The 19,686-nt window shown below is 42.4% G+C and overlaps 1 protein-coding gene across 2 annotated transcripts in view; it reads right to left on the bottom strand.

Moving 5' to 3' along the window:
- The window catches only part of rhbdd1 (rhomboid domain containing 1), a 93,612-nt gene that overhangs the window by 45,391 nt on the left and 28,535 nt on the right, over positions 1-19,686 (bottom strand). For both annotated transcript variants that reach the window (XM_043702861.2, XM_043702862.2), the window contains exons 4-5: positions 18,421-18,509; positions 6,663-6,716 (exon numbers count right to left, since the gene is read on the bottom strand). In XM_043702861.2, coding sequence (XP_043558796.2) covers positions 6,663-6,716; positions 18,421-18,509 — 143 coding nt within the window. The remainder of the gene's footprint in view (positions 1-6,662; positions 6,717-18,420; positions 18,510-19,686) is intronic.

The following is a 19,686-nucleotide window of genomic DNA, read 5'->3' as shown; positions in this document are numbered from 1 at the left end:
AACTAGACCATTGCTGGACAAGTAGGACAGGCATGCTGCCACTGGCCAGAGCTGATTAAATTCAATGCCAAAGTTTGCAGTTGTCACATTCCTTGAAAGGCAGCCTCATTGGGTTCATGATCCTTTGGCATATAAACATGAAACCAGCCTTTGTATGGGAGGGATAAGTGACTGTGCTAGAGATTCGTTTATGGTCAGAATGGTGCCAAAGGGAGACATAGAGGCACAGCACGGAGAGCAAAATCCGATCTCCTTTCAACATTCGACTGGATAATGAGGAAGCAGGAAGATTCTTAACTTTAACACATTAAAAAAAATCATATAACATTGAGAGAAACCAAACAAAAAAGGCGAAAAGAAAAAACTTAATTGAAAATACGGCTGCTGAAAATTTAAAAACCCAAATGTTTGTGCCTGATTTCAAAAAATTCCTGAGACAGCTTCCGGATGATGTTCATTGATCAGGAATAAATTAAATCAGCTGGCAGATGTCAATTATAGCACAATACGTTTACATAGGAAATGATGGAAATTGACAAACTGTGTAATAAAAATGGAACAGTAAGTCATGTGTATATAGTATTAAGATTTTTGGGCTGTTAAAAATCATGCAGTTTCAATAAAGGGCAGTCAATCAGCAACTATTTTGTGTGAACAGTTGGTTGAAAATCTATCCTATAAAGCCTGCTTATTCAACGAGAGGGAAGGCAATGGCATAGTCACTGCACCAGTCACACAGAACCACAGGATAATATCACTGGGGACACTGGTTCAGAGGCTGCCATAGCAGCAGGGGAAATCTGAATTCAACGCCATCTGGAACTAAAAGCTTTAGATTTGGCCATCCATATTCTCTATTTGCGGAAAGATTTTTATTCTGAACCCTTTGAATAATCGTTTAAATGCCTCCCATTTACTTACTTGCAAGCAGCTACTTTTGCTAAATCACTCAACATAGTAAAGTGGCCTTGGCCTAACCGAGGACTCCTGTTCTAAATTTGTCCTTTTTTGTAATTATGGCAAAAATAACAGAATTATAGAACATTACAGCGCAGTAATGGGCCCTTCAGCCCTCGATGTTGCGCCGAGTTATGATCTCTACAAACAAAGTTCTTTACTATCGCAACTTCTTGCGCCTGTCCAGCTTCACGTTCTAAAACAATACCCAGAACTGCACCTTCTACTGTTATACTTGCTACGTGTGGGCCAAAAATGTTCACCTGAATGCACCTCAAAAGGTCTGCTCAACAAAAACTATCTCAACTACCAAACGTTGAAGTCACTCAGACCACAAAAAGCAAATTAAAGATGGGGTGATCATTTGTAAACAGTAGAAAGAGAGAAGTTATAGCAATGAATAGAGAAAGAGATATTCAGTGGTCTTGAAGGGAGTTGTGAAGAAGTTGAGGAAAGTACCTACATAGGAATAGGGGAAGGCCATTCAGCCCCTCAAACCTATTTAATTCAAACATAGTTGATTTGCATGTTAGCTCCATGGATTCTGATGATACCTATTTGACAATAAAACAAAAAGGAATGGCCATGAATACAGGTGATTAAGTTTGATCATGGAAATCAGGGAGGAAATCATATGGGCCGATCTGGAGTGTTAGGGTAGAGACAGTTCAGATAGAAGTACAAAGAACAAAGAATAAAGAACAATGCAGCACAGGAACAGGCATTTGGCCCCTCCAAACCCGCTTCTATGCATTTCACCCTTCCATACTAAAACTGTCTTCACTTACAGGATCCTATCCCTCCATTCCCTTCCAATTCATGTATCTGTCCAGGTGCTTCTTGAATGCTGCTATTGTGTCTGCTTCCACCAACAACTCTGGCAGCACGTTCCAGACACTCACCACCCTTTGTAGGAAAAACCTATCTTGCACATCTCCTTTAAACTCCCCCACCCCACACCATGAACATGTGTCTCCTAGTAACTGACCCATCCACCCTGGAAAAAAGCCTCATACCTTCCATTCTATCCATGCCATTTATAATCTTAAACGTCCATCAGGTTTTCCCTCAACTCCTGCGTTCCAGTGAAAACAAGCCCAGTCTATCCAACCTTTCTTCATCATTAAAATCCCCCAAAACCAGGCAACATCCTGGTAAAACTTTTCTGTACCCTCTCCAAAGCATCTACATCCTTCTAGTAGTGTGGTGATCAGAACTGTACACAATATTCCAATGTGGCCTAACTAAAGTTCTGTAAAGCTGCATCATAACTTGTCTATCCTTACACTCATTGCCCCTTCCAATAAAGGCAAGCATGGCATAGACTGGTTTCATTACCTTACCTACCTGCACTGCCACCTTCAGTGACTTTTATTATTAGATTCCCCACAGTGTGGAAGCAGGCCCTTTGGCCCAACCAGTCCACACCGACCCTCCGAACAGTAACCCACCCAGACCCATTTCTCTCTGACTAATGCACCTAACACTATGGGCAATTTAGAATGGCCAATTCACCTGACCTGCACATCTTTGGACTGTGGGAGGAAACCGGAGCACCCGGAGGAAACTCACGGGAAGAACATGCAAATTCTACACAGACAGTCGCCCAAGGCTGGAATCGAACCTGGGAACCTGGTGCCACTGTGCTGCCCCTGATCTGTGGACCTGCACACCCAGATCCCTCTGCATATCGATACTCCTAAAGGTTCTGCCATTCACCATATAATTTCCACCTGTACTTGATGTTCCAAAATGTATCACATCACGTTTGTCAGGATTAAACTCCATCTGCCATTTTTCTGCCATGACTCCAATTGATCTATATCCTGCTGTATCTTCTAACAATCCTCCTCACAATCCACAGCTCCACCAATCTTTGTATCATCCACAAACTTACTAATTCGACCAGCTCCAATTTCCTCCAAATCATTTATGTAGATCATGAACAGCAGAGGTCCCAGCACTGATCCCTGTGGAACACTGCTAGTCACAGCCCTCCATTCTGAAAACCATCCTTCCACCACTACCCTCTGTCTTCTGTGACTAAGCCAGTTCTGTATCCATCTTGCCAGCTCACTCCTGATACCATGCGACTTCACCTTATGTACCAGTCTGCCATGGGGGAGTCCTTGTCAAAGGCTTTATTAAAGTCCATGTAGACAACATCAACTGCTTTTCCCTCAATCATCTTTGTCTCCTCCTCAAAAAACTCGATCAAGTTAGTGAGGCACAACCTCCCCCGCACAAAACCATGCTGTCTATTGTTAATGAGTCCATTTGCTTCTAAGTGCATATAGATCTTGTCCCCGAGAGTCTTTTCTCATAATTTCCATACCACTTTCATTAGGGTCACAGGCCTGTAATTTCCTGGATTATCTCTATTACCCCTTTTAAACGTTGGGACAACACTGGCTATTCTCCAGTCCTCTGAGACCACACCTTGGGTAAAGAGGATAGAAATTATCTGTCAACGCTCCAGCAATTGGTTCTCTGGCTTCCCTCAATATTCTGACACAAGTCTTTGGGTCATGATGGGATCTATCTATTTGAATACTTTTTAATAAGCACGACACCTCTTCCTTTTTAATGGCAACTTGACTTAGAAATTCGACATTCCCTTCCCTGACATCATACTCCACCAATTCCTTCTCTTTAATGAATATCGATACTGTACAAAGTATTTGTTCAAGACCTCACCTACCTCTTCTGACTCTACACATACATTCCCTCTTTAGTCTCTGAGTGGGTCAACCCTTTCCCTGGCTACCCTCTTGCTTTTTATTTATGTATAAGTAACCTTGGGATTCTCCTTAATCCTGTTTGCTAATGACTTTTCATGATCCCTTTTAGGTCTTCTAATACCTTGAAGTTCTTTCCTATTTTCCTTATTTACTTCCATGGTTTTGTCAGTTCCCATTCTCCTCGACCTTACGCATGTTTCCTTTCTTTTTCTGACCAAGGTCATAACATCCCTGGTCATCCAAGGTTCATGGAACTTGCCACACCTATCTTTCATTCTCACAGGATCACTGCTCCTGAACTCCTATCAACTGCTGTTTGAAATACTCCCACATGTCCAGTGCAGATTGACCCTCCAATAGCTGCCTCCAATCAACACTCTCCAGTTCCTGCCTAATATTGTTGTAGTTTACCTTCCCCCAATTTAACACCATCACCCAAGGACTGGTGTTATCCCTATCCATGAGTATCTTAAAATCAAGATATTGTGGTCACTACTCCCGACTGAAACACCCTCCTACTGAAACTTCACTCACCTGGCCGGGCTCATTTCCCAAAACTAGGTCCAGTATCGCCCTTCCCTGGTTAGACTGATTACATATTGTTTCAAGAACACTTCCTGAATGGTCCTTACAAATTCTGCTCCATCCAAGTCCCTAACATGAAGTGAGTACCAGTCAATATAGAGGAAGTTAACATCAACCACAACAACCCTGCTGTTTTCACATCTTTCCAAAATCTGTCTACGTATTTTCCCCTCTATCCCAGTTGGCTGTTGGGAGGCCTGTAATACACCTCCATCATTGTGATTTCCCCTTTCCTATTCCCAAGGTCTACCCATACTGCCTCACTGCATGAGTCCCCTGATGTATCCTCCCTCAGTACAGCAGTGAGATACTACTTTACCAGGAATGTAACTCCACAACCCCTTTGACATCCCTTTCTATCATACCTAAAACATCTAAATTCTGGGACATTCAGCTGACAGTCCTGTCCCTCTTTCAGCTAATTCTCTAATCTCAATAATGTCACAGTTCCAAGCACTAACCAATGCTCAGAGTTCATCTCCCTTGCCAATTATACTTTGTGCATTGAAACACATCCATTTCAGACCACCTCACGCACAAGCGGAGTTGACAGGGTGACTGTCTCCTTTGTGGGAGTGACTAGAACTTGGTAATATTTTTAAAACCAGAAAAGGTCTCTCATCTGAGTCCGAGATGTGAATGCCTTTTTTTTCCTTGCAGAGGGCGGTGAGTATTTGTAATGCTCCTCCTTAAAGAGCAGAGGAGGCAGGATCATTTATCACTGTTAAGGCAGAGGTAGATAGATTGTTGCTAACAAGGAAGCTAATAGTTATGGAGGGTAGCTAGGATTGTGGCGTTGAGGCAAAAAACAACTCAGTTATCTTACTGACTGGTGGAGCACATTTGAAGGGCCAAATAGCATATTTTGCCTCTAATTCAGAGTTATTCATAAGTTAAAGATATGGAAGAGGAGCCGCTGTACAATGTAAAGACAAAAGACATTTGGCAATAATTTCAGCAAGGAACCGGTGTAGAGAGCCTTCATAGATCTGCTGTTAGTTGGTAATCATAGAGTCAGATGTACAGCATGTAAACAGACCCTTCAGCCAACTTGTCCATGCTGACCAGATATCCTCAACTAATCTCATCCCATTTGCAGCATATGGCCCATACCCCCCTAAACCTTCTGTTATGGACCAGGCCTATTTTGAGACCACCTCAAAACACGTCAAGCAGGAAGCCCGGACTCTAATTTTTCTAGTTGTTTTAAGCAGGTATAAAGTGAATGTTCCGCGAGTGATGCAGCTGGTCAAAACCCCTTGGTTTTATACAAAACTGAATTTATTTACAGAGTACCGAATGAAACACAAGGACAAGAGAATAGAATAACTTAACCTATCTGAAAGCCCAGCAAACTATCCCAATTTAACGATGCCTGCAACAGTCCCCATAAACACCCCCTTGGCAAAAAGGTAAAATCAGGCATAGGTTCTTACAGAAGAGAGAGACATGGCAGAGAGAGTTAACATGCAACCTCCTTCCACTGTAGCTGCTTCTTTGGATTCCCCAGCAGTTCTGAACAGCCAGACTGCTAGAACCAAACCAAACCAGAGAAAAGCTGAGCCAGGAGAGTTGGCCTCTCCCCTTTCAATATACAAATGTTTCGACGTAGGCTTGCTCACTGAGCTGGAAGGTTCATTTTCAGGTGTTTCGTCACCATACATGGCTTGGAGGCTCACTCTAGTATGGTGACGAAATGTCTCAAAATGAACCTTCCAGCTCAGCGAACAAACCTACATCTGGAACCTCAACCTGAGCTACAAATCTTCTCAAAACCCGCTAATTCAAGTGTTTTTTTGAAACTTGATAGCCTTTTTACTGAGGCAGTATCTGTTGGCTATAATCAAACTGGCCCTAACACCCATACAAACCAGAATCTATGCGTTTACAACCCCTCTGGAAAAAAATACCAAGGGCAACCTAACCTTGTTAAAGGAGCAGCATTGACACACTACCTATTCATAAACCCATCCGGATGCCTATAAATGTTGTAACTGTACCAGCTTCCACCACTTCCCTCTGGCAGCTCATTCCATACATGCACCACCCATGTGAGAAAGGAATTGTCCTTAGATCATTTTAAATCTTTCCTCTCTCACCCTAAACCTATGCCCTCTAGTTCTGGACTCTCCCACCCCAGGGAAAAGGCTTTGTGTATTTACCCTATCCATGTCCCTCAGGATTTTATAAACCTCTATAAGGTCACCCCTCAGCCTCTGCACTCCAGGGAAAATAGCCCCAGCCTACTCAGCATCTCCCAACAGCTCAAAAACCTCCAACCTTGGCAACATCCTTGTAAATCACCAAGACATTTTCCCCCTTTACCTCTTGTTAGGGAATGGAACGTGAATTAGATGAGGAAAATAAGTTTGAACTAACCTCGGTTATTGAATCTGACTTGTCGTCTCGAAGAGGCACTCGATGAAACAGCATCTGTCAAATAATAGAAAGATATTACAATAACTCCAAAGGGTTTAGGATATTGGGTCATATCAATAAATTGAGCATCACATGGACAATAAAATCTGTGAACCATGTAGCTGTCTACCATAATTTGGCCAAAGATTACCTTATGTTAGTGTTGTCTGTATCATTGGATTTTTAATTTTTTGCCCTCCAGTAGAGTTTAGGGGTAATTCATAACCAACAAGGACTAAAATTATTCATTCCTAAGTTTTACTAGTGTTATTTTAAAATACTGCAGATGTTGACATACAAGACAACTTGTGAAGCTTCAAACCAAAACTGCCACACCTGTGTTGAGTGAGAGAGTATAAAGTGATAGAGTTCACTTCCCTTGTGAACGTGGTGGTCAAAAACTTTCGTCATTTGCCACGTGGAGATGCCTTAAACATCCACTTTTGTTTTTTGCTCTTGGGATGTGTGTATCACCAACTGGTTGACACAGTGGCGATAATCCATCACCGGCCCTTGTAGCCACTGCAAGTTCAGCTGAGTTTCAGATCAATGCCATCCCCAAGGATATTCATAGTGATGGTGGTTGGGGAGGTGGGGGGGTTGTGGTCAGTGATAGCAACACCATTGAACGCCAAGGGGCAGTGGCTAGATTGGCTCTTATTAGAACATAGAACATAGAAGAATACAGCGCAGAATTAGAATTAGAGTAAGATTTTATTGTTGCAACGCAGTGACTGCCAGTCTTTTCTCCCCACATACAGGATGCTGACATCAGCTCAAAAGGACTTGCCACCAATTGAGCAATGTCATGTACAAATTGAGCCAGAGTGATGCCAAGTGCATAAGCTATATATCCCGATGACTGGCTGATCAAATCAAGCAGCATATTCTTTCAGCTGTTCATACTAGGCAGGATGCAGACCATATTCATAGAACATAGCACATAGAAGAATACAGCGCAGTACAGGCCCTTTGGCCCTCGATGTTGCGCCGATCCAAGCCCACCGAACCTATACTAACCCACTATCCTCCATATACCTATCCAATGCCCGCTTAAATGCCCATAAAGAGGGAGAGTCCACCACTGCTACTGGCAGGGCATTCCATGAACTCACGACTCGCTGAGTCAAGAACCTACCCCTAATATCTGTCCTATACCTACCATCCCTTAATTTAAAGCTATGCCCCCTCGTAATAGCTGACTCCATACGTGGAAAAAGGTTCACGCTGTCAACCCTATCTAAACCCCTAATCATCTTGTACACCTCTATCAAGTCACCCCTAAACCTTCTTTTCTCCAATGAAAACAACCCCAAGTGCCTCAGCCTTTCCTCATACGATCTTCCTACCATACCAGGCAACATCCTGGTAAACCTCCTCTGCACCCGTTCCAGTGCCTCCACATCCTTCCTATAATATGGTGACCAAAACTGCACACAATACTCCAGATGCGGCTGCACCAGAGTCTTATACAACTGCGAGGAGAAAGTGAGGTCTGCAGATGCTGGAGATCAAAGTTGAAACTTTATTGCTGGAACAGCACAGCAGGTCAGGCAGCATCCAGGGAACAGGAGATTCGACGTTTCGGGCACAGGCCCTTCTTCAGGAATGAGCAGAGAGTGTTCAGCAGGAGAAGATAAAAGGTAGGGAGGAGGGACTTGGAGGAGGGGCGTTGGAAATGTGATAGGTCGGAGTAGGATGGAGGCGGAGAGGTCAAGAATAAAGTTTCAACTCTTATACAACTGCAACATGATCTCAGGACTCCGGAACTCAATTCCTCTACCAATAAAAGCCAGTACGCCTTATGCCTTCTTCACCGCACTATTTACCTGGGTGGCAACTTTCAAAGATCTGTGTACATGGACACCAAGATCCCTCTGCTCATCCACACTACCAAGTATCCGACCATTAGCCCAGTACCCCATCTTTTTGTTACTCTTACCAAAGTGAATCACCTCACACTTAGCTACATTGAACTCCATTTGCCATCTTTCTGCCCAGTTCTGCAACTTATCTACATCCCGCTGTAACCTGCCACATCCTTCCTCACTGTCAACAACTCCTCCGACTTTCGTATCATCCGCAAACTTGCTCACCCAACCTTCTAGCCCCTCCTCCAGGTCATTTATAAAAATGACAAACAGCAATGGTCCCAAAACAGATCCCTGCGGAACACCGCTAGTAACGGCACTCCAAGATGAACCTTTACCATCAACTACTACCCTCTGTCTTCTTCCAGCCAGCCAATTCCTAATCCAAACCTCCAACTCACCCTCAATGCCATACCTCCATATTTTTTGAAGTAGCCTACCATGGGGAACCTTATCAAACGCCTTACTAAAATCTATATACACCACATCTACCGCTTTCCCCTCGTCCACCTCCTTAGTCACCTTCTCAAAGAATTCAATAAGGTTTGTGAGGCACGACCTGCCCTTCACAAAACCATGCTGACTATCCTTGATCACATTATTCCTATCCAGATGTTCATAAATCCTATCCCTTACAATTCTCTCTAAGACTTTGCCCACAACAGAAGTGAGACTCACCGGTCTATAGTTACTAGGGTTATCCCTACTCCCCTTCTTGAACAAGGGAACCACATTTGCTAGCCTCCAGTCTTCTGGCACTACTCCTGTAGACAACGAGGACATAAAAATCAAGGCCAATGGCTCTGCAATCTCCTCCCTTGCTTCCCAGAGAATCCTAGGATAAATGCCATCAGGCCCAGGGGACTTATCTATTTTCACCCTTTCCAGAATTTCCAACACCTCTTCCCTACAAACCTCAAAGCCATTCATTCTACTTAATTGTGACTCAGTATTCACATCGGCACCAATGTCCTGTTCCTGAGTGAATACTGACGAAAAGTATTCATTCAGTGTCTCCCCAATCTCTTCAGCCTCCACACGCAACTTCCCACTACTATCCTCGACTGGACCTATTCCTACCCTAGTCATTCTTTTATTCCTGACATACCTATAGAAAGCCTTAGGGTTTTCCCTAATCCTACCAACTAAGGACCTTTCATGTCCCCTCCTTGCTGCTCTTAGCTCTCTCTTCAGATCCTTCCTGGCTACCTTATAACTCTCAATCGCCCCAATTGAACCTTCACGCCTCATCTTTACATAGGCCGCCCTCTTCCATTTAACAAGGGATTCCAATTCCTTATTAAACCACTGCTCCCTCACACAACCCTTTCCTCCCTGCCTGACAGGTGCATACTTATCAAGGACACTCAATAGTTGCTCCTTGAACAAGCTCCACATATCAATTACGCCCTTGCCTTGAAGCCTACTTTTCCAAGCCACGCATCCTAAGTCATGCCTCACCGCATCATAATTTCCCTGACCCCAGCTATAACTCTTGCCCTGCAGTGCACACTTATCCTTCTCCATCACTAGAGTAAAAGTCACCGAATTGTGGTCACTGTCCCCAAAGTGCTCACCTACCTCTAATTCTAACACCTGGCCTGGTTCGTTACCCAGAACCAAATCCAGTATGGCCTCACCTCTTGTTGGCCTATCTACATATTGTGTCAGGAAACCCTCCTGCACACATTGGACAAACACCGACCCATCTAACAAACTAGAGCTATAGCTTTCCCAATCAATATCAGGAAAGTTAAAGTCCCCCATAACAACCACCCTATTACTTTCACTCTTCTCTTGAATCATCCTCGCAATCCTTTCTTCTCCGTTTCTCGGACTCTTTGGAGGCCTGTAAAAAACTCCTAACAGGGTGACCTCACCTTTCCTATTCCTAACCTCAGCCCAAACTACCATGAAGATGGTGAGTCTTCATCCATCGTCTTTTCCACCGCTGTAATACGATCTTTGACAAGCAATGCTACACCTCCCCCTCTTTTACCCCACCTCTGACCCTACTTAAACATTTAAACCCTGGAACCTGCAACAGCCAATCCTGTCCCTGTTCTACCCATGTCTCCGTAATAGCCACAACATTAGATAGGTTATTGTCTGGCATTTGTATGGTGCCAATGTTACTTGGCCTCCACAGCAATAAGTTCCACAGATTCACCACCTTCTGACTGAAGAAATGCTTCCACACCTCAGTTCTAAAGTGTCACCCTTTCACCCCAAGGCTGTACCCTCAAGTCAGTCTCTCCTACTACTGGAAACATCCTCTCCACGGTCACTCTATGCAGGCCTCAGTATTCTGTAAGTTTCAATGAGATCCCCCCTATCCTTCTAAACTCCAACAAGCACAGATCCAGAGACCCCAACCACTCCTCATATGACAAGCCCTTCATTCCTGGGATCATTCCTGTAACCACCTATGGACCCGTCCCCAATGCCACCTTTCTTAGAAACTGCTCACAATATTCCAAATGCGGTCTGACTAGAGCCTCATACAGGCTCAGCTATACGTCCCTATTCTTGTATTCAAGCCCACCTGAAATGAATGCTGACATTGCATTTACCTTCCAAATTACCAAGTGAACCTACATGTTCCCACATTGTATTCCATCTGCCACTTCTTTGCCCAATTTCCCAGTCCGCCCAAGTCATTCTGTAGCCTCTACATCTCCTCAACATGACCTGTCCCTCCACTTAAGTTTGTGCCATCTGCAAACCTAGCAAGAATGCCTTCAGTTCCTTCATCTGATCATTAAAATATAACAGTTATGGCCCCAAGACTGACCATTCTGGAATTCCACTGGTCATCCACAGTCATCCTGAAAAAGACCCCTTTATCCCCATTCTCTGCCTTCTGCCAGTCAGCCAATCCTCTCTCCATGCCAGTACTTTGCCCCTAACACCATGGGAGCTTTTCTTGTTTAGAAGCCTCCTACATGCCACCTTATCAAGCCCTTCTGGAAATGGTCTGGAACCTGCAATTCTGGAGCTACACATGATACAGGAAAATCTTTATATGACCCCAACCATCACCGATTGGACCCTTGTATTCAAATTAAGTGGTTTGGTTTTTAAACTTTATCGATGTGTACTTGCGAGAAATAATGATGGTTCATTTAAAAAACCTTTAAAATGTTATTTAAATTAGTCTTTCCATTATTGTTAGTGCAGACATATACTCAAGAAGATGGCAGCTCTCAAGTGAATATGATTGGACTAAATTTATGGCTTTATTTTTGACTAAATGACTTGTTATCAACATTATTAACTCCTGCCAAAGGTGAAAATCCATGAAACAACAAAGGCATATTTCTCTTGTCTCCATGTTTTGATCCCTCAAACTTCAATTATATAGCATGTTAAATCTGTAATTGAACTCAACACGAAACTTGGAAAATTCAATTCACAACAGATAACTTTTGTCAAAAAAGTTCCTTATTGTAATACTGCAAAATCTAGGGATTTACATGTGGGCATCTGCCTCTGTGGAATTTAGCTAGTTTCAGCATTACCTCCTGTAAAGATGTTCGATTTGTGTTTGTTAGCAGATGATCATTGAACAATCTACAGCCATAAATACCACTGAGAGACCACAACCTTCATTTGGAAAATTCTGTTCAAAGCAACAATCATGTTTGAAGAGTCAAGATGACACTCATGCTCATAAGCCACAGGCCTATGGGATTCAGAGAGCTGTGCTGGAAAAGCACAGGTCAGGCAACATCCGAGAAGCAGGAGAGACGACGTTTCGGCAAAAGTCCTTCATCAGGATGAAGGGGCTAGTGCCTTCCTGATGAAGAGCTTTTTCCCGAAAACTCGACTCTCCTGCTCCGCGGATGCTGCCTGACCTGCTGTGCTTTTCCAGCACCGCACTCTGGACTCTAATCTCCAGTATTTGCATTCCTCACTTTTGCCTATGGGATTCGTACTCTTACACCACTCAGGGCAAATGGTATCTTACCAGACATTTGGGATAAAAACCTAAAAAACTGCCAAGTAACATAGAAGAGTGAAGTGCTTTCTTCCCAGCTAAATTAAAGGTGTGAAGTACCAAGGGCAATTTCAGTAATGCACTTGAAAGTGCTGAAACAATGATATCTTCCCAAAATGTATGAAACTGTCCAGACCAGTCATTCTCAAACATGAAATCATGAAATCATAGAATCACAACATCCTTACAGTGTGGAAGCAGGTCATTGGTCCAGCAAGTCCACACTGAATAGCTGAAGAGAGCCACACCCAGACCCACACCACTAATGTATCCCTGTAACCCCGCAATTCCCATGGCTAATCCATCTAACCTGCACATCCCTGAACACTATGGGCAATTCAGCATGGCTAATCCACCCTAACTTGCACATCCCTGAACACTATGGGCAATTCAGCATGGCTAATCCACCCTAACTTGCACATCCCTGGGCACTATGGGCAATTCAGCATGGGTCTGGATTAGTGGTGCTGGAAGAGCACAGCAGTTCAGGCAGCATCCAAGGAGATTCCTGATTAAGGGCAATTCAGCATGGCCAATCCACTCTAACCTGCACATCTTTGGACTGTGGGATGAAATCAGAGAACCTGAAAGAAAACTTCGCAGACAGGGGGAGAATGTGCAAACTCCACGGTCAGTCAGTCAGTCACCAGAGGGTGGAATCGAACCCGGGTTCCTGACACGGAGAGGCAGTGGCACTAACCACTCAGCACCATGCTGCCATCCCCACTCTCTGCCAGTCAGCCAATCTTGTATCCCTGCTAGTGCCTTGCTCTTAACATCATGGGCTCTTTTCTTGCATAACAGCCTCTTGTATGGCACCTTCTCAAAGCCTTTCTAGAAATGGTCTGTAACCTGCAACCCTAGAGCTACACATGGTTCAACAAAAACGTGCGTGCACTCTAAACCATTGCCAACTGAAATAATCTCTCTAGCAGGTGGGAAACAGAGAAAAAAAAAACAAGGGGATCAAAAAAAAATAAAAAGAGGAAGACAAGAAAAGCAAACTTGCCTCTTTACATAAAGAAATGGTTGCACTCATCTCACTACACAGCTTCTGGATTTCAAAGCTCCTTGGATGCTGCCTGAACTGCTGTGCTCTTCCAGCACCAATAATCTAGAATCTGGTTTCCAGCATCTGCAGTCATTGTTTTTACCTCACTACACAGCTGTCAATTGTCATGACCAGCCATGATTTTTGGGCTAAGTCTTGCATTTATTTGTTTGTTTGAGGGGAGAGCAGTGAAGAAATTAGCTGGTGCAATGAGACTGAGGTGTCTGAATTTGGACTTGCGCAGTGTACAAATGCTATTATAATGTTGCCTGGCTTTCTGTGTACTTCTGTCATTTTCTTCCTGTGTAATGGTGCGTCAGACGGAGGTGAACTACCTCAGATGCGATGGTTTTGAGCTGATTCAGACCTCAAACATGGATAGACTTCTCTTTAAACTATTCCCATTTTTCTCTTGCTTTTAAACTATTAAAATGATGCTGTTTTGTGGCAATGAATGAAAGCTTTACACTGTATTTGTTGTATCTCTCAGTAAAATATACGTGATAACAAAAATCATTTGTTCATTGATTCTTTGAATTGAGGAAAGATAGTCAGTTTGACTTACACAAATGTTTCAATAATCCAAGTTCCCGGCAAGACTAATAACACTGAAAAACTAGGCTGAATTTGCACAGGTCTAAAATATTCCCAAGATTGTCAGTTCATGAGGGAAGGAGAGCTGTGTGTTTTGAGGAAGTTAGTTTACAGAACACCTGGAGGTTAGTGAAACAAACAAAACGTTGGGGTAGCATTTATGGTGAGAGAAACAGAAAAGCTAGTTAAATGTCAAGTTCTGAAGGACAGTCATACCAGTCAAAACGTTCACTCTTCCTCTCTGTCTATTGATCTGCTGAGTTTCTCCAGCATTGCATGTTTGTTTCAGATTCCCAGTATCTGCAAAATTTTGCATGTACCTGGAAGTTACTTTACCCAATAAAACAGCTATAAATACTGATTTAGCCAACAGTGGGTTATATTGGATTTGTGAACTTGATTGCCTCAAAAGGCAAACACATCCAATCTTAAACCACACTAAAAGTCGTTCAGTTGGAATATGCTAGAATCATTGAATCCCTAAAGTGTGGAAACAAGCCCTTGGGCCCAACAAGTCCACACCGACCGCCTGAAGAGTATCCCACCCAAACCCATTCCTGTATTCTATTACGCTACATTTACCCCTGCCTAATGCACCTATCTTACACATTACTGAACACAATGGGCAATTCAGCATGGCCAATTCACCCAATCTGCATATCTTTGAATTGTGGGAGGAAACCGGAGCACCCGAAGAAACCTACACAGACACGGGTAGAATGTGCAAACTCCACACAGACAGTTGTCCAAGGATGGAATCGAACCTGGGTCCCTGGCACCGTGAGGCAGCAGTGCGAACAACTGAGCCACATGGAGTCACATTTAGTCTGCAGCTCTGGTTTGGTCTTAAATTGCTACTGTAAGTAATTACCTGCTTACCTGAAAGCAGTATTAAAACACTCTTTACAGGCACAACTTGTATATAATGAGTCTTTAAAAAATGGATTAAGAACTGTGGACACAGATTTATAAAGTCATATTTCAAATAAAAAAAGTTAGGGAACTAAGGTTCTAGACATTTTCCTCACATGGAGCTGATGTCAAAACCAGTGCTGATAGAGAGCAGAGATGCATTAAGAAATAAACCTGCTCTATAATCAGGATTAGCTTTTGGTAGAATTTTCTATTTGAATGCGCTGGTTTCCCTTCTTGGTAATCAATCTAGATCAGTTCATTATTACTATTTTAAAATACCCACTGACAAATGTTCCTTAAAGTTTCAGACTTTTTCAGCAAAGGTCTTTTGGAAAAATAGAGACCAACTTTATGGCGCTTGAAAGGGAGTGTTTCAAAGAAAAGCAATGATAACATTTTGAAAATGTTTAACAACAGGATATTTAAAGCTCGAAGTTTTGTATCATCGTTTGTACATCACAATTCAAAACGGAGGCACTATGTTTTTTACAAAGACAGATTTAAGTATGAAGTAGGTTGTTGAATCTTCTTCTGTTATAGTTGAGACAAAGGTCTTTACAACTGATGTTAATTCAGAACAGAGCAAAAAGCGCTCTTTATTTCACGGAATGCAGGAACATTAAATAGAGAAAATGATTTAGACCTTACTTAAGAACTAACAGCTATGAAAGCTGGATTGACCATGACAATGATACTCTTCTCTAAGTTTCATTGTGTAAAGTTAAGAGCAAACAATGTGTTAGAAATTAGGGTGTATATGTGGTATTCAGCTTGGAATAGACAGTTGGATTAATGCTGTAAATTGGTTAAGTTTATTTTAGGAGTAAGGGATGAGATAAGAAAAGAAGTCTTATGACAATAGACAATAGGTGCAGGAGTAGGCCATTCGGCCCTTCGAGCCAGCACCACCATTCATTATGATCATGGCTTTTCTCTAATATGTTTAAAGGCATAGCTGTACCTTGAAAGGTGGAAGAGAACGGTGGCAGGAAGAACACAAACGCCCCTTGTACTGGAGATAAACCTTTGCTTTTGACACTTTACCTCCTATAAGAAAACCTAAATCCAACCTTGAAAGCAATAAAGAAAAGATTTGGAATTGCTTCAGAGAAGATGAGAAAAAGAGCTCACATGAATGGATCTATGCCTATCTTAGTTTGTATTATAAAGAAGAATCGGTGGGCAGCACGGTGGCACCACGGTTAGCACTATTGCCTCACAGCGCCAGAGACCCGGGTTCAATTCCCACCTTAGGCGACTGTCTGTGTGGAGTTTGCACATTCTCCCAGTGTCTGCGTGGGTTTCCTCTGGGTGCTCCGGTTTCCTCCCACAGTCCAAAGATGTGCAGGTTAGGTGAATTGGCCATGCTAAATTGCCCAGAGTGTTAGGTGAAGGGGGAAATGTAGGGGAATGGGTCTGGGTGGGTTGTTCTTGGAGGGTCGTTGTGGAGTTGTTGGGCCGAAGGGCCTGTTTCCACACTAAGTAATCTAATAAACACAATGTATGAACTCCAGATTCACCACTGAACAGTTGGCCTATCTTGTCTTCTGCAGTGAGTAAAGAAAATGGAATTAGATTGGAATCATCTTCTGAGAATAAATATAAACAATTTAGAGCATGCCAAGAGTTAGTTTGGCAGCACCTCACACAAGGCAACAACAGTTCTAATGACAGACATGAACAAATGGCACCAATAGTGAGTAACCTGCTTAAATCACTGACCAAGGCGAAGGAAATGTTCCCAGGACAGCACAGAAGTCACATTGGAATATTATTCAAATTCAGCCCTCTTAGTCAATATTAATGCTCTAATATTTCACTCACTGGGTTAAGTCATCAAATATAAGTTGGGGGTGGAAATGGGGGGGGGGGTGGGGGGGCGTCAGTGGAGACCAGAAAGGGGTTGGAAAATATGCAAGGTTGGATAGGTCGTGCAGTTGTTAATAGTATTTCGAACTTCCATTTGATGTCAACAAAAAGAAATTGAGATTTACATAAATTTTCTGATTACTCAAAAGTTTTTAAATAAGAAAATTATAATTTGAATAAGAAATTCAGAAAAGCAGCTATGGTTACTACATTTGACAGAAAAGTAAATTCCTCCTCCTTGTTTTTGTATTGGTCTCCATCACATTCTATGGCAGTCTATAAGACCATTAGACACAGAGGAGTGGAACTAAGGTATATGGCCCATCAAGTCCACTCTGCCATTCAATCATGGCCCCCTCTAATTCTAAGGCTGTGCCCACGAGTCCTAGTATCCCCGCCTGACAGAAACAATTTCCCAACATCCACTCTTTCTAAGCCATGCAATATCTTGTAAGTTTCTATTAGATCTCCCCTCAACCTTCTAAACGCTAATGAGTACATTAGAGAACAAGTCAACATTTAGAGAATCCTGGACTAGCACTCCCAGATCCCTTTGCATGTATTTTCTCACCGTTTAGAAAATAGTCCATGCCTGAATTCTTTTTTCCAATGTGCAAAACCTCACATTTGCCCATGTTGAATTTCATAAAACATTTCCTAATCCACTCTCCTAAACTGTCTCAACCTTTCTGCAGCCTCCCCACTTCGTCAGAACTACCTGCCTGTTCGCTTAACTTCATATCATCGGCGAACATCGCCAGAATGCCCCCAGTCCCTTCATCCAGATCATTAATAAAGTGAACAGCTGCAGCCCAACACTGAACCCTGCGGGACACCACTTGTCACAAGCTGCCATTCTGAAGAACCTTTTCTCCCACCTCTCTGCCTTCTGTCAGACAGCCAATCCCCAATCCATGCTAGTAGTTCACCTCAAACACCATGGGCCCTCACCTTACTCAGCAGCCTCCTGTGAGGCACCTTATCAAAGGCCTTTTGGAAGTCTCAGTAGATAACATCGACTGGGTTTCCCTGGTCTAACCTACTTGTTACCTCTTCAACAAATTCTAACAGGTTTGTCAGGCGTGACCTCCCCTTAGTAGATCCATGCTGACTTGTTCTAATCTGGCCCTGCACTTCCAACAATTTAGAAGTCTCATCCTTAATGATGGCTTATAATTTTCCATCTTTTGCCTTGATCCTTTCTTGAACAAGGGGGTTACAACAGCAATCTTCCAATCGTCTAGGACTTTCCCAGACTCCAGGAATTTTTAAAAGATCAATCGAAGATTACCATAATTTGAATAATTAATTAGATACAGGGCTTTATGACACATAATAAAGTGCAAAGTGTATTCAAATGTCAAAATGAAAAAAGGTTAGAGAGTCAAAAGTAATGTGACTGAGGATTGTTGCACCTACCAGCACACACTTCCATCAAATTCTTCAAGGGCCCTTTGGTGTATAGTAACCCAACAAGAATACCAGAAAGATGGCCAACAAAAGATGACCTAGAAGACAATAAAATTCTTAACAAGTACCTGCTTAAAAGTGATACTGATTGAACACAGAATACACAATTAATATTCTGGCAATTTCAAATAAGAGCTTGGTTTTCTGAAATTGTGTTTTTGGTGAAATTTAGGAAAGTATAGCTAAATCAATAATTGTTTAAAATGAATAGAAAAGTATTCCTAAAAATTCTGATTTAAATCAAAACAAAATATTTACTTTCTCTGACAGCAACTCCTTAAATGAACTGCAACTAGACTGGCCTGTCAGTAATACAGACAGACAGCGGCCACAAAACCGCCTAACACATACCATTTTGAAACTAAAATCCAGGAATCTTTGATATCACAATTTATTCCATTACAGATCATGACTGGATACAAATACAGGGTAAATGTGGGCTAATGTAATTACACCAGGATTGGACAGAAGACTTTGCCTGAAATTGTGTTTTTTTGCTAAATTCAGAACACAATATCAATAATGCTGAGAAAAGACATATTTTCGAAGCTTTACACCTTGCACTCATCAGGACATTTGCAACAATACCAATATAAAGCTGAACAAAATTTTTATATGAAATGGGAAGAGCATACTGATTGCATGTGTATGGATTGGTCGGGGCATTGCCATAGAAAATGCACCATTTGAATAACAACTGACAGTTAACTAAGTGCCAAGTTTTGTTTTAATTAAACCAGACAGGTCGACTCTGATTAGTTGAGGCATTGCCATGAAGTATGAATCAAAGAATGACTGTCACCTATTTTGTTATATTTAAACAGGAGCAATGCAAATAATCTTAAATTGTTAGTTTGCATAATTCTCTGCATACTCAGGAATTTTTAACATCTGCTGTTCAAGCACCAAAATCACATCTCATGCTGTCCATGGCATTGAGTTTTTCAAACAGTTATTGTCCGTTACTGTCAGTTCCTTATTCTGAACAGATGAAGGGATGTTCTATGTCAATCTCCTGTGTTTGCACCATATATGCATTATTTTACCCAACTAATTACCCCATGTCGTCTTGAATGCCTCATTTTTTAAGTGGGTCCCTGAAGGCAATACCTTGACTACAGTCAACTTGGAGAAAGTGAGGACTGCAGATGCTGGAGATCAGAGCTGAAAAGCGCAGCAGGTCAGGCAGCATCCAAGGAGCAGGAGAATCGACAT

The sequence above is a fragment of the Chiloscyllium plagiosum genome, unplaced genomic scaffold (assembly GCF_037043375.1).
Source record: "Chiloscyllium plagiosum isolate Xiang-an unplaced genomic scaffold, Cpla_swu_hap1 HiC_scaffold_13, whole genome shotgun sequence".
Taxonomy (NCBI): domain Eukaryota; kingdom Metazoa; phylum Chordata; class Chondrichthyes; order Orectolobiformes; family Hemiscylliidae; genus Chiloscyllium; species Chiloscyllium plagiosum.
This window is presented reverse-complemented; position numbering and strand designations above follow the sequence as displayed.